The 15,572-nt window shown below is 30.1% G+C and overlaps 1 protein-coding gene across 1 annotated transcript in view; it reads left to right on the forward strand.

The window, feature by feature from the left end:
* LOC107172259 (uncharacterized) overlaps window positions 1-15,572 on the forward strand; it is a 69,470-nt gene that overhangs the window by 23,727 nt on the left and 30,171 nt on the right. Inside the window, exons 5-7 of the mRNA XM_015522580.2 lie at window positions 2,394-2,579; window positions 6,513-6,938; window positions 13,610-13,908. Of these exons, the coding sequence (XP_015378066.2) occupies window positions 2,394-2,579; window positions 6,513-6,938; window positions 13,610-13,908 (911 nt within the window). The remainder of the gene's footprint in view (window positions 1-2,393; window positions 2,580-6,512; window positions 6,939-13,609; window positions 13,909-15,572) is intronic.

The following is a 15,572-nucleotide window of genomic DNA, read 5'->3' on the forward strand; positions in this document are numbered from 1 at the left end:
GTGTACACGCGAATGGGTGGGCCAAGGATGAACGAGTGAGCGGCGGCGTACAAAGTGGATGGGTTTTTTGGACGGTCGTCGTCATTTGGCGCGGTAGGCGGGGGTGGTGTTGGCGGCGCGACAGTTGGACGGAGGAAGTGTGAATATACGGACGGGCATCCGGGCAGGGTTTGACGACAGCGCGCGCTGGGTGACCGCGCGTAGGCGACGTGTAACGCGCGGAGCGGTGGCTTGGCAAGTCGTGATGGTTTAGGGCGAGAGTGGAGTAGATTGGGTGGTGGCGAAGAGGGTGTACTTGCGCGCTGCTATATCGATCTCGTTCGGGCGGCAGCACCCGGTGGCGGTGGTACACGAGGGATGGGGACGCTGCGGCAGTGTTGTCGAGAGTAGCAGTAGCGGAAGGGATGAAATGACGTAGCGAGTGGGACGGGGGTGAAATGAAAAGCTCTTGAACGTCGGTGGTGTGACTGTATAGAGTCGTTGTTATTATTATTGTTATTATTACTATTACTATTGCTATTATTATTATTATTATTTTCCTCTGTGCTTGGTGACGGAAGAAAGGGAGTCTAAAGGAAATACAATCATGAGTAGGTGGGTAGCAGTAGAATGATTCCACGGACGATGGCGTATACATGAATGCTGGCGGGAAAAAGTGTGTAGTAAGAGTAGACGCGGTAGTGATCAAGAGAGGGTTGAAAGGGTGAAAAGGTGATGGCAGGTTTTGTATGACAGTAGACAGTCATGAATCGAAACGGCGTTAGTAGAATCCGTTGATTCCTTTGCATTTATTATTATACAGTAATCGTTACAAAAGACGGTCGACGTTCGCAATTTATTTGAAATTAAAACAATAATACATTTATTACTCGTTTTCAATTTTATAAATAACTAACCTATTAACAAAAAATTAACTTTCTCATTATTGTACATATTAGCAATTTGTAACTTTTATTGTAGTTTATATATAAAAAAAAATTATTCATCGCAATTATTTCGCTCTTCGTCATTAATTCGATAATACGCTCGGAATCGTTTTTCGAACGGTGCACAATAAGTTAGTGTCCCATTTAATAAATCATATCTCTAACGTACACGCACGATCCCATGGTCTATATTAATAATAATGATTTATCGATGATTAAAGAATGTTCAGTTAAAAAAAAATAGATTTCAATAATATTATTTTATTACGTCTATATAATATGATAATTGGCTCTAATATACTGAATCAGATTCCGTCGTTAATTTCTAGTAGGTACCTATATTTACGGTACGATGGCACTGGCTGATATCTTAAAAATGATTTATCATTTCACCTAAAATATTTAAATTTATTTAAATTTTATGACTCGTTATGTAAAAATGTTTAACAAAATAATGAATAATATTTATTTTCCTAAAAAAAAAAATGTTCGTAATATACACCAGTACCTATACTAGATCAAAATTTAAAAAAGCTTTTTCTAACGATAACATATTTTTTTCGTTTTTAAACGCTAAGTTAAATCTAACTACCTGTCTAAAATTTTAAATGAAAAAAAACTTAAATATATAAACTCATAGTTTTTCCATCACTGGTCATATTATAAGTAAAAACATACCACTTCTTTGCCCATTAAACGATTACCATAATTGTGGCAATGTGGTGATGAACACAGCATCGTAGTGTTCGCATGCAAGACGGACTGCACGTACAAAGATAATTACTATACCTACCTACTATAGTAATGCGCACGCAATTGTAATTTCGGTACTCTGGTCACGTCTTTTTCTATTAAACCCTGTAACTGGACACAACTTGCAGTTTCAAAATCATTAATCGTCTCCACATACATTTGTATTGGTAGAGGTATTCGACGGGGACAATTTACTTATCTTCCGCTGCAATCATTGCCAATCCGGGTAATACCATCGCAATAAAACAATAATATAGGTACCTAATAGTAGTTGGTCGGGCGTGGAATGCGGTGAAATGGCAAATTGTTACGGCAGTTATAACAGCAGTCGCCGAGTTCTACGGATGGAATTCGGAATGTCTCCCCTAGGTCACGGTATTTTTTTTATTTTTTTTTTTTTATTGCTGTTTAGTCAATCGAGACAGCTATAGTTGGAAAGGGTATGTACGCAAAAAGAATATCCGAGTAGATGATAAATTATGGACTTTTCTATAATGTGCAATAGGGTTGGCATAAATAATAAATAACGGATAAAATACGTCGTACAAATATATTATATAGGAAATCGATCCATGTTTAGTGATGATAGATACAGATATGTGGATTACGATATAAATTATGACTTAATAGATAAATTATTATTAATAAATCAATAAAGACGTGCTAAATACTCTATACAATTTGTGATTATTATATTTGTATTGTATTACGCAGTGCCACCGGATCGCATGGAAATTATGGACTTGGCCACGGGTCGACAGCTACTGCGACGACAAGACGGAGATAACGTGAATAGCAAAAATGAACGAGGGTCGGAGGCGTCTACCACGACAACCACGGCGGTCGTAGGGCCTTATGTCGAGGGATCGGACGTGCGTGTTCGCTGCCGGGTATATGGAGGTTAGTTTCGTTATAATATAATAAGTACCATGATAATAGTTGAAATCAAATTTCCATTTGTGTAAGTATAATAATGGTATCGTAGTATTGTACTACCCTACAGTTATATCTTTCGGTAGCGTTTGGAGCACAGTTTACAGGTCACATAATCTACAATGGCAGTTTAAAATACATTCCTCGCTCCGCTCAGAGTCTAAAAGTTATTATTTATCGCGTTCGTTAAGAATATTAATAATAATGGTACTCCGCTATAGTAGGTACAGTCGTACCTTCATATGATATGGGGTCACGCGTAAAGCATATATAGCCAGACTCATCAGAGTTTGTCATCGTGTTTTACAATCTGGCCAAAATCTTTTGCGCTCATTCATTTTACTGTCTTTGTACATTGAATAATACAAAAGCAGCGGGGTAGGTCGTCGTCTTTGTGCGCAGCGGTACTCACGAACACCCTTATATTGGGGCCGGTGTGTATGTAAACATTATCAGTTGTTCCCGGTATGGTATTCATCTCGCCACTAATATTCCCCCGCCGACAGTATGATGCATATCACCATATTTTCACTTATATACCCGTGGTAATTATTTATTTATTTCTATCATCGTCTCCATATTATTTAATATGCACCCACCACCAGCCAAGTGCATGTTACTTGAAATATGTTTATTGTGTATACACTATACAGTGTATCTTAATTATGAAGACGACAAACGTTAGATTGGAGCTGTCCACACGATGTACGGATTATAGCCCCCGAGTATTGAAAACAATAAATTGCTATCCTTTTATATAAAGACATCTGGCAATAATGCATTCTCGGCTCGTTCTTTCTAACGTCGACGAGCAGAATTAATTATCTTTTTACAAAAAATAAAAAAATAAAAACTATAGGTTATAATACATAATACGTGAATGTTGGTTTATTAATAATTCTCCCCGTTTTTGTTGAATTTATTCATAATATTCTTTACCGAGTAAACAAGTAGAACAGCTTAACTATTCCTTTTAGTTCATGTATATAAATTACAAAGTATAACAATATTTATTAACTCCCTGTAACTCCATACATAATACACTATGTTATTATGATTCAAGAACCTTAAAAATGAGTCGAAGCGTTGTTGAATTTTAATTTTAGATTCCGGGTGGATTTATGTAGTATATGGTTTTACAATAATGTGTGTTTTATTTTATATCCAATTTTACCAGGAAACTATTACTGGGGGAAAAAAATAGCTGAATCATGTTTATGCAACGATTATAATTTAATAGTTAAATGCAGATTATACATTTATAAACCCTTTTATCCTATAAGTATTCTACCGAGTATATCACCACGTGCATGCATTTTTTTATTTTATAAACTGAGGAATAATCGTCGCACAAAACTATTTCGTAGTATACTCGTAGGTATACTTATTTACACTGTATAAATGTGTTGTACAGTGATACTAGATAGAACTGATATTGTCGTATCTATTACCAAATTAAATCAAAATCAATCATATATTTTTTTATTTCCCGGTGATTTTCGAAACAAGTAGGCTAAAACATCTTGGCAAATGTTTAGAAAATAGAGGTGTAGGTACCATGAATTAATTTTTTGAATACCATAGTACTCATAATACATTAATATTCTTCGTTCAAGTGAATATGAGAGGGAGATTAGTTCTTAATACCATAAAGTTTTTACCATGCAGCTATTTTTAATTAATCATACATTAATTTTGTTTTATTTATGTTTATTTTGAATTAGTATATTAACGGAAAGAGCAAAGATATCTTTTGAAAATAAAAGGATCACAGTAGTGTAAAAATATATAGATTTAAAATTATATACAATTGATAAAAGATATATTATACCTACTGTATCAAAAGTTTTAGCTCTACTGCAAAATCATAGTACCTATAACTCATATTATAATAGGATACATCTACATACAAGATTATATAAGTATTTTCTTAACATATTATGCATACACAATATACGATTTTTATATTATCTATGATATTATATAACTTGAAATTTTAGGCTATTCTATACAACAGAGTTTTCGAATTTAATATTACAAAACTGTGAAGGATTATATAAGACTACCTATTATAATTTATAATCTCTGAAATTTTTGTGACATTAAATTTAAATAACCTTGTACAAAATATTTCGTGCATGTTATATTATAATTTTGATATGTTAATATCGCATTAAGTTCAATGGGCATTAAGAAAATGCACATGATGTTGAAGCTCAAACTAATGGAATTTGACATTTTAAAATAGAATCATCGAAATGTAATACATTATGATAATTTATTGCTTAAATATGTAACAAAATATATATTTTTGTTAATCATTGATTCTAGTAATTTGATTCATTTTTTAGCTACTGACTAATAATTATCCATATCAAATACGCTAATGTCCTGAATATATCTGTATATTATATATTTATTCTTTTGTGATACTCAAAAATTAGGGATTAATTAAATTTAAGTAGTAATTGTTATTTGCATGTTATTAAAATTAAAATTTTATATTATTATGACTGTTCAAAACCATAGTAAATAATTAAATGTACAACAAAAAACTCCTTTATAAAATATCTAGGTACTTCCAAACATCTATAAGTTTCTATTTAAATAATATTAAATTATGAAAATTATAGACCTGAGGCAAATGATCTATTAATACTTTTGCATATTATATAATGATAAATTTACTTCTTAGGTAATAGCAAAAATGTATCCAAATTAAAATAATGTTTTTCTATAAAATATGTAATTAATTAATAATAGTAGAACAAAAATTAATTTACAATGGCGTTTGATTTATCTCTTATAATAAAAGTGCTCAAAAGTGTCACAAAAGGCTTTAAAATGTGAAAAATTAAATAAAACTTATAAGGTAGATAACTCTTACATTTATAAAAGTCTTGGATAAAATCTTAAATCACAGCTATTTAAAAAAAATGTTTTCTATAACAGATATTGTATTATTCATCTGCACGTATTAGCCATGCTAATAAACTTATTACGTACCTACCATTAAATAGGTAATAATTTACCATGGTACAAAGTAGCTTTACAGAAATTTAAATTTGCTAATCGTTAGTTTAACATTTTCAAGATAGAATATTGAAATTTTCCACTTTACTTCAATCAATTTAAACTAAATAAACACAAAATATACCTACCTACTACATTATCTATTATAAACCTTTTCTTAAGTATATACACTTATAATAATATGCTTTGAATTATAAAGTCTATAATATTTAATGACAGTAGTAAATGTATTGGTTTTCTAATGATGAATTTTCTAGTTTGATTTCATGAAAGTAGAATCGCGTCAAACGCTTCGAATATTAAATATCAATTATTATTATTAAATCCTAATAGATTTCAGAAATACTTACGGGTAATCTATTTTCAAACAAAATGCAGGCATTTCATTCCTTTTATTTCAATTGAAAAAAAGTATGGACCAATGGTTCAAACTTGTTTTAAGTTTTTGAAATTGTATTTATTTGAGCTTGTATAATTATGAGAGAATTATAAATATTTTAGAGATATTTAAATTAAGTAGGTATTAACTTAATACTATTAAGTTATTGAGGTTACACAAAATATCTGAGAATTATTATATGATAGTTGTTTTGTTTGGAAATGTTGATAATAAATTTTAAAAATAACACATTCACGCTTCAGTAATACGATTTTATGTGTTTACGGAATTTAGTTCAGTTGGTATTTTATTATTAATGTTGTACAATTGTACCTACCTATATTTGGTTCAATATTTCATTAAGTTCTGATTTACATAAGCTATTAAATGAGTAGAATAATATATTATAAGAGTGTATATTATCGAAATAATTTTATTTTAAATATAATACGTTATTATATTAAGTTAATGTAATATTTATTTTATAGGCAAACCAAAACCCCGTGTAGCATGGTTTCGAGATAATCGGTTATTAAAACCAGAATCAGACGATCCTGATGATATCAACGTTGCTCAACAACAAGACGTCACTGCTATTGATGGTTACGCGACAGCAACTGTCACATCAAGTTCGTCCACTTCTACTGGAGGTGACAACTCTGAAGGAGTGCTAGAAGTTGATTTGACTTTGACAGGATTAACGCGTAGCGATTTGCACACCGAACTCACATGTCGAGTGTGGAATTACTTTTACGACGACGAAGAGTATTCAATTATTGTTACCAATAGTGGCTCTAGTAATATTGATACTAGTATTGAAAAAGAAAACATGAACGGAGAAGTTGATCCCAGTCGTTGGACCCTGAGACAACGTCAGTCTTCGCTGACAGCCGTCGTTCATGTGGATATGAATTGTAAGTAAAATTATTGAACATTTAATCAATCACATTATTAAACAGTTATATGTAAATCGATGTGTGAAAAGTTTGGTTGGATATGTTTGTCAATTTCATTCGGTCGAATGCGCTCGTGTCTGATGATATTCGATCTCTTCATTCCTAGAAATGAGGACATAAATCTGACTTTGTACAGTAATTGTTCTACATTATTTCTCGAGAACAATGAATTGTACAAAAAATTTAAAAAAAAACAACAAGAAAAATGTTACAGCGAATCTATATTATTACCTCACGCAGTTTTATTTAATTATATGGTTAACAATAGTCGTGTGTAAAATCGACAGCCTCACTGAAATATAAATAAATAGCCCCTTTATATTCTATCACAATAAAATTATACAAATTTATCACCAAATCCACGCGTTAAACTCACGAAAATCCCATCGTAGCGCCAAAATCTGCACAATATAATCATATAACAATAATAGCCGTCATGTTTCGTACAATACATATGTAATAATATTATAATATTCTATCCCGCTCTCTTTTCGTCTCCACACCATCTCTTCTCTCTATCTCACCCTTTCCGTCGTGTGTGACTCTCGTTAATTACCAACCGAGTACCGAAAGTGTGTGTGTGTGTGTGTTTGACAGTTACAGCTTTCCAACGGTGCAGGACTCGCGGACGCCATATAGCAGTATAGTTTCGCATACACCCACACTTTCCTGAAATCGACCACCCGTAACCCCCCCCCCCCCCACCACGGGTCATGTACTCGTGTGATGTGTATACTTGTGTATATACATAAAATATAATATAATATGTTCATATATACGTATATAATGTTTACATGTTTATGTATCCTCTCGTATATGTAGCGTATAGAGTAATTAATTGGCACGGTACACTACACCGCCAAACGACACGTCGTTTTTAATTACACGTAGGCAAAAACACTCATTATATAATATATATAATGTGTCTGTTTCGGGTGTGTGTGTGTGTGTGTGTCTATTCGAGGTCATATGTGTGTGTGTGTGTGTGTGTGTGTGTGTGTGTGTGTGTGTGTGTGTGTGTGTGTGTGTGTGTGTGTGTGTGTGTGTGTGTGTGTGTGTGTGTGTGTGTGTGTTTGAGGTGGACGAAGTGACGGTGTATGCGAGTAACAATATATGCGCGCATAGTAGCTGAACGTGACGCATATATTATAATATATTCGTACTTGGTGGCAACGGGGCCGTATAGTTGTTCATGTCACCATTTTTCACGTGATGGCCCAACCGCCGACGACCACCTAACCCACCGGTCACGGCCAATCGAAATTAATCGGCGACCCCGGTTAACGGGTAGTATAAATAGTAATACAATATTTTAGTGACGACAAAAACACCGAAACGTCGAAAACCGGGACCACGCGTGCATATACTAAAATACACGTAAATTAACCTTCCATACAATATGTTAGTGTATTCATGAATATCGTCCTCTTGTATGCATGGTACCGCTGTTTAATTCTCTAAAAATTTGCGCAGTATTTATAATGTATGTATTAATACACGCTATATAGTATTTTGGTATAGTAAAAGCTCAAAACTCGAATCTAGGACGTACAAACCATATCATAGTTGAAAAAATCTATTATCGAAAAGGTTCTTATAAAAATAGATTACTGATAAATATGTAAGCGTATACTATGATCAGATAACGTGGTATATTGAAGGTATATTGAGGTATGAATAGTGTAAATCTCATTTCAAATCTTTTGGGGTACTTATATAATTTTGTTGCTGAGAATGATTTCACTCGAGTTTACAACATTTTTTATGTCTGGAGTAAATTTTAAGCATTTATCTATTAGCCTTTATATTTTGCAGTATCATATAATAAGAATAAATTTAATTTAAGACCTGACATATATATAGGTACCTATATATAATATAATACGTTAGATAAGTAATTTCTGTACCAATTACCGTTAGATTAGATTATGTCAATATAACTATTTATATTAATTTTACCTGTTGCATACATATAAGAATAAGTACATGTAATTGTAATACGTTTTGTATTCTTTAATAACTCATGACTATAAAACCATTAAAATTTCTCACACATAATAATATAATGAGATACACTTAAGTTTAATACCCATATACGTATATACCAGTAATATTTTTTGTTGATGATTCAATTATACATGCGTTTTCATGACATCGTATAACTAATTAACGTGTTGTTTTTACATCCATGACCCAAAAGTAGTAGCTCTTACAATTTCTTTTAAAATAATCCTCTTTCAACAATAAAAACTACATAATTTACTTTTAGTGTTACGTAATTAATTAATTTTACCTTTATTAAACAACCAAATTATTTAGATTTATTTTGAAAGTTGACTGAAAATAAACTCGATTTTTCCTGATCGTCAACTTCATATTTAGTCAACTGTATTTCTGATTCTTCCATCAACAAACGACATGCTATACTATTTACTGTTTTACTTCCCTATGATACATCTTTAAATAGTGTTAAAAATAGTTATTTGATATTTTTTTGGAATTGGATGTTGGCAGCAATTTCAATGACATTTATGATAGTGTTGGATGGTTTGGATAGGATTGTGTTAGATTTTGTATTAGCTGTGGATCAATATTGTCCTTAATGAGGGTGGATGAATATGTTTTTGTGTGTTATTGCTTGTCTTATTATGGCTACAATATGAACCGCAATACAAAAATATATTTGCTTAACTTAGTTGTGCGTCGTTAATCCTACCTATCGGAAGCTATAAAAATGCGATAAACCATAATCTGGAAATAGCGTGTGTATCAGTTAGGTGTCACAATCAGGACAGGAACTGTAATTTTTTTAAATTAATTATTATGTGTATATAAATTTAACGTATGTTACTATTATTAAAATATAATAGCTATCGTCTATCAATAATTTTTGTTTAAAAAATAAAATCTTTTATTATTCAGGTTTACTAAAAAAATGTATCAAAAATAAAATAAAAATTATGACAACCATTATTGATAGTTAGTGTTAAGTATTGAAACTAATGTATAGTCATTATTAAATGTGCATATTTATCAGTTTTGCGTGACTGATTTATTCAGATTATATTATGTACATATTTTCATCGTTTCAAGTTTGTATAGCCAATATGGTTCTAAAATAAAATTCTGAAAAATCATAAATATTTAACTTGTATTAAACGTGTTATTATGATAAAGACATATAATAATATAATAATTAATCCTTAACAATTACTAGTGAAAAATTCAAGCTTGGTAAACCCAAGAAATCACAGAATAGTAAAAAAATATGAGTGCTTTGGACTTCGGTGGAATAAAGCTTTGATAAACTACAGTATTCTTGCAGTAGGTATAATACATTTTTTTTAAACTACCATAACAATTTATTATAGTTTTTGTAAAATCGTATTTATTACAACATTAATAATTAAAACTACTTTATATTATAATATATAAACAATATTTACCTGAAATTCAAAGATCAAAAACAAAGTTAGGTCAACAATCATATTATAAGAGTGTAAGATGTACAATTTATGGCATTCTTAGGGATAATAAATATACAAATAAACAATAATAATAAAATGTACACGCATAAGTGTTATAGAGAAGTTATTTGTAAAATTGACAATTGTACTACTATTATACTAGAACGATTGTTGAGGAAGTTTAAGGGTAACTCCCATGTCAGTTTTCTATATGTCAACGCCGGAATGTCCATTCGATACCAACTAACTATTAGTGTTAATCTTTTCCAATGATTTTAATGAATTAGTTTTCCAATCATTCATTTATTTTTTGAGTTAACTTATTTTTTTTTAAATGTTCTGGTCTAGCAACACTTAAGCCTTAAATTTTGCCTCTGTTATATTAGGTATTCTTGAGTCGTCGATGCTTCCACATTTCATGGTTTTTATTAGCTGAATAACGTTTTAAATTCATTATGGCTCTACCCGAAATTTAGTTTTCTCCGATATTGCTTCCATTTATGTTTGTTCCTTATCTGAACCTCCTGTTTCTGTTGATATTAACAACCCCACTCCCCTTCCATTTCGTATAACCTAATATTGATTTTATATCTTGTTCAGTTAAATCTCAAAGTTAATATAAACTCTAAACCCCTTTTAAATGGATCTTAACATTTAAATCTGATAATGTTGATTATGCTGTATATGTGGTATGTGTTTATTAGTGCGATAACTTTGATTATTAATTATTTTCCTCAGGTATATCTGTTTATAAATCTCAATGTCCATATAAGTTTTCTAAAGAACTTATTGACTTGAGAAACACCGAGTACACATAAATTATAAATGTTTCTTTGTTGTGCCTATTACAAATTTTTATCTATATATTGCTATGGGAACTGTATCAGTTAGCTGAGAAGTCCTTTTCATACAACTCTAATATATTTGTGAAATTTTTCTGAAAAACAAACTACTTATCTGGTGTTTTATCTATTGCTCTAAGTATTAATTTCATGCAAAGTCTTGACATTTCTGGAAATACAGATTTATTCTTTAAACTTTTTAAATCTGTTTACGTTTAGTTGTTTATACTCTTCATCACTTATCGATTTGAGTAATATTAATTTATCCTCGGCTCCTTTTGTACTCTTGTAGAACGCTTAATTTGGGTTTGTGTAGGTAGGTATAATTTTCTTCGAGGTTTCTTCGAGGTGTTTCCTCTGAAAGCATGACAGACATGATAATATTCCAGGAAAATATGTATTAAACTTATGTAATATAATCTTTTGACCATTTTTAATTTCTTATTCTAGTATCTTTCTTTTTAAAAATAATTTATTTTGACCTCTTTTAAATTCTTGTAACTTGTATAAGTTCGATAACTATTAGTCATTAGCCAATTTCTCACATTGCTATATATCTGAGACTCTATATAGTTATCCGTTTGGTGTAAAATTGTGATAATAACATTGTACTGGATGAGTAAAATGGTTTTCGATCTAAGCATTCAATTTAAATTTGCTTCTTCATACTCGTATATACATATACCTATGTCACAACACATGGCGAAATCACCCATTCCATGAACTGGATATCCAGATAGCGGAATAAAACATTTCAATAAATTGTTTCTTATATTATAATTATTAAGTAGTGAATAATATGTTCAAGTCCTCGTAATTAATATTTTATAAATCGGAACTAAATAACTAAAATTGTTATAATTTCACGCATAAAATATGAAATTATGAAAAATTGAGATTACATAATATTTAATTTTAATAATGTTAACAACTGCTTGCATACTCAACATATGAAACATTTTATAATACATTTTTAAGATATTTTCAAAAATATTATCATACATAAATCGAATCAAAAATTTAGCACTTTGTGCAGTGTGGGGGACAAAATATTTAGAAAATTATGCCATGTCAAAAATATACTAATATAAATATTTGATGATGAATTCATGCCACTACAGTAGATTCATTATTGAATCAAAATTTTGTTTAGGTAAAAACTATATGGTTTTACAAAGCATACACAATTTTTATGAACATTTCAATATTTTTTAATGTTTTTCCCTTAACTATTTGAAAATTAATTTAAATTTGTCGTGTTAACTTTGACGTCTCCCAAGTCTTCCAAAAACTTCATTTTGAAGTAGCATTTTTTATTACTTTTAAAGGTGATGTCTGAGGTTTTTTCTTCAATACATTAGCTGTTGTAATACTAATACATTCGATATGAACTCAAAGTTTAATACTGCTAGGTATAAATATATATTTTTTTTGAGCTTTTGTGCCTTAAAACTGACTTTTTAATGTATGACCATTATTATACCATCTATTTTTTTATAATGTATACAATATTGATCGAGATTATAATAATATGCTCAATGCATGCTTATGGGACATGACAATATTTTATTTTAATAATTATAAATATACCTACTATATTGATTATCTACAATTTGCAAGAACAAACTAGGTTATGAATATTACGATTAAAATATATAAATATAATTAATAAAAATAAATATGTTGAATTAACAATCTTATAAAACGATAAATCTGATTAGGTTAATGGGTAATTTAACTAAATTGGTTGCTCTTCAATATAGATTTTTCCAACTGATCCAGTACCAATTTTTTTAATGAACACGGACGTGCTATTTCCTTTTTTTTTTTTTAATTTTTTGAGCACAGATAATATGTATAACTTTTAGTGAATAACTGAAAAAAATATGATTAAAAATGTCACACATTTTAATTTATAAATCATGAGTTGATACCAGTAATAATTAACAATAGTATGTTAGTTTTGAAAACAAATTTATTTATAAATTTTAACCAAATATGTTAATTACTACCAATTTTTTTTACGAAATTTGAGTCTTATATCTGAATTGTTTATAAAGAATTTGAATACGTTTCAGTTTACCGCTTTAATAACCGACTTGAGTCTATTAAGTGTCTCAAAATTACATCCATGAGTCTTACAAGCGGCGTTTAGTGTATAACTAAAATTTATTCGACTATTCGTCTGCTATAAAAATATCAGCTATTTTAAGGCGTGTCCATAAACTCAAAAAAATCAAATAAAAATAAATCAAATAATTGAACTCCAGCCGTTTTTTTACGTGTAATGACATTTTTTTTTATTCGTTTTTGTTTGTAGTTCCACCGTTAACTGTCCAAATCCTACCGATCGCGGAAAATGGCCACTTTAGTGGTATTGACAACGATTTACAGCCACCGCCGTTCACACAATCCTCGGCGAAAATGACACCATTACCATTACCAGAAGACGATGATCGTTTGTCTGAGCACAGCAGCAAGATTCAAGAACAACGCCAGCTGCAACCTTTAACAGCTGGGAGGAAATACGAGTTACCGTGTCGGGCTTACGGGTCACGACCACCGGCAAAGCTAACATGGTGGATGGATGGTCGGCGATTAGACACTACACGAGAGACGGTATGAAGACATATTTACTAATGAAATTTGCTTAAATTTTTTTCTGCTAGTTGTCAATATTAATTAAAATAAATTCATAAAAAAAAAATAATAATTTTCTTAACCTATCAAAACAATACACAATTTTATAAATTTATAATTCGTTGTTTAATAGTACTATGTAGGTACATTCGGCTAATTAATAATAATACAAAAAATTTATGAATTATACCTACATATTCTTATTGTTTTACAAACCATTTTCTATATCTGAATATTAAACACAAATTTAAATATGATATGATTAATATATTTAAATATTTAAAAAAATAAATAAAAAATAAAAAAATTAGATTAAATCTAGTATCCACTATTAAACAATTTATATACTTAGTTTTTCGGGGAGGGGATGGTTCAGACATTTTTTTGGCACATAACTTGATGAATAGTTGTTATTTATATGTTTTACATAAAGCGTGATGCATATTATTTAGTTTTTCAAAATATTTGAAAATGTTAAATGAATGAATAATACTAATATTTTATTTGTTGTTAATAATTTAAGTTTGTCTAGATTTGATTAGATAAGACATTGAATCTTAAAACTTGAATGCGAGGTTTCCCGTATTTCCATTATACTGCTTAAAATATATTTATAAAATCAATTAATGATTATCCGAAAAAAATGTCACATAAATTATATATAATATGAAATATTATTATATTTGGGTTGACTAGAAATCACCTGTCAAATGCAATGGTATAATTTTTCACTGTATCTATTAGTCATTTTTCTGAATTTAAGCACGGCTTTTCAATTTTATTAAATGAGTATCTATTAATCTACTAAGTTTAGTAATTATTAATTAGTACCTACTATTAATGAATTAAATTACATTTTCTATATAACCTTGCATATTTTTAGACTATCTCTAAAACTATCAAATTTTCAACAGGCAGAAAATGTATTACAAAATGTTAATATTAAGTGGTTTTATATTTATCCTTTAATGAACATGTCCATCTTTAATGCGGCCATACCTAAGTTTTATTTCGAATTCTTATATTGTTAAATAATGATTTATATACTCACTGTTTTTAAATAATAAATGTTAGTCTATATTTATGAATGATGAGGAAATTGACTTTTTAATTTACAGTGAATATATTATTATACAAGAAATATTGTGCCAATGTGAGGTGCGTGAATTTTTCCTAAGCGTAAAAATTCGAGCACTAATTTCCGCTAAAACACATTTAGTGCTCAATTAGTGTTATTCAACCGAAGCATTTTTGAAATTAGTGCTATGGCCAGTAAAAAGTTATAGGGGGGCTTACCATTCTCCGCTAACTCCACGTAGTGGTTGCACCATCAGCATCAAAATCCGTTATAGCACCAAATTTTAGTGCTCAATTAGTGCTATTCGATGGTACTGTTTTCAAAATTATTGGAAAAATATTGAAAGGTGTAATTTTTTTAATTTGACTATACCAAATTTGTGTTATTAAAATTCTGTTAAAAAAAATTTAAGGTAGGAGTATGCAAGTAGGGAGCTTTTTTACTATAGGTTTCACGTATAACCATTCATAATTCGTGTACTTGGACTTCTAATTCATCTATCACATTTTGCACCATAAGCAATGTTGAGGCCAGCTCAACAAATTTCTACCAAGGAAATATTAAT

This window comes from Diuraphis noxia, unplaced genomic scaffold, assembly GCF_037042655.1.
Source record: "Diuraphis noxia isolate RWA-SAM2 unplaced genomic scaffold, SU_Dnox_SAM2 contig0001, whole genome shotgun sequence".
In the NCBI taxonomy this organism is placed as follows: domain Eukaryota; kingdom Metazoa; phylum Arthropoda; class Insecta; order Hemiptera; family Aphididae; genus Diuraphis; species Diuraphis noxia.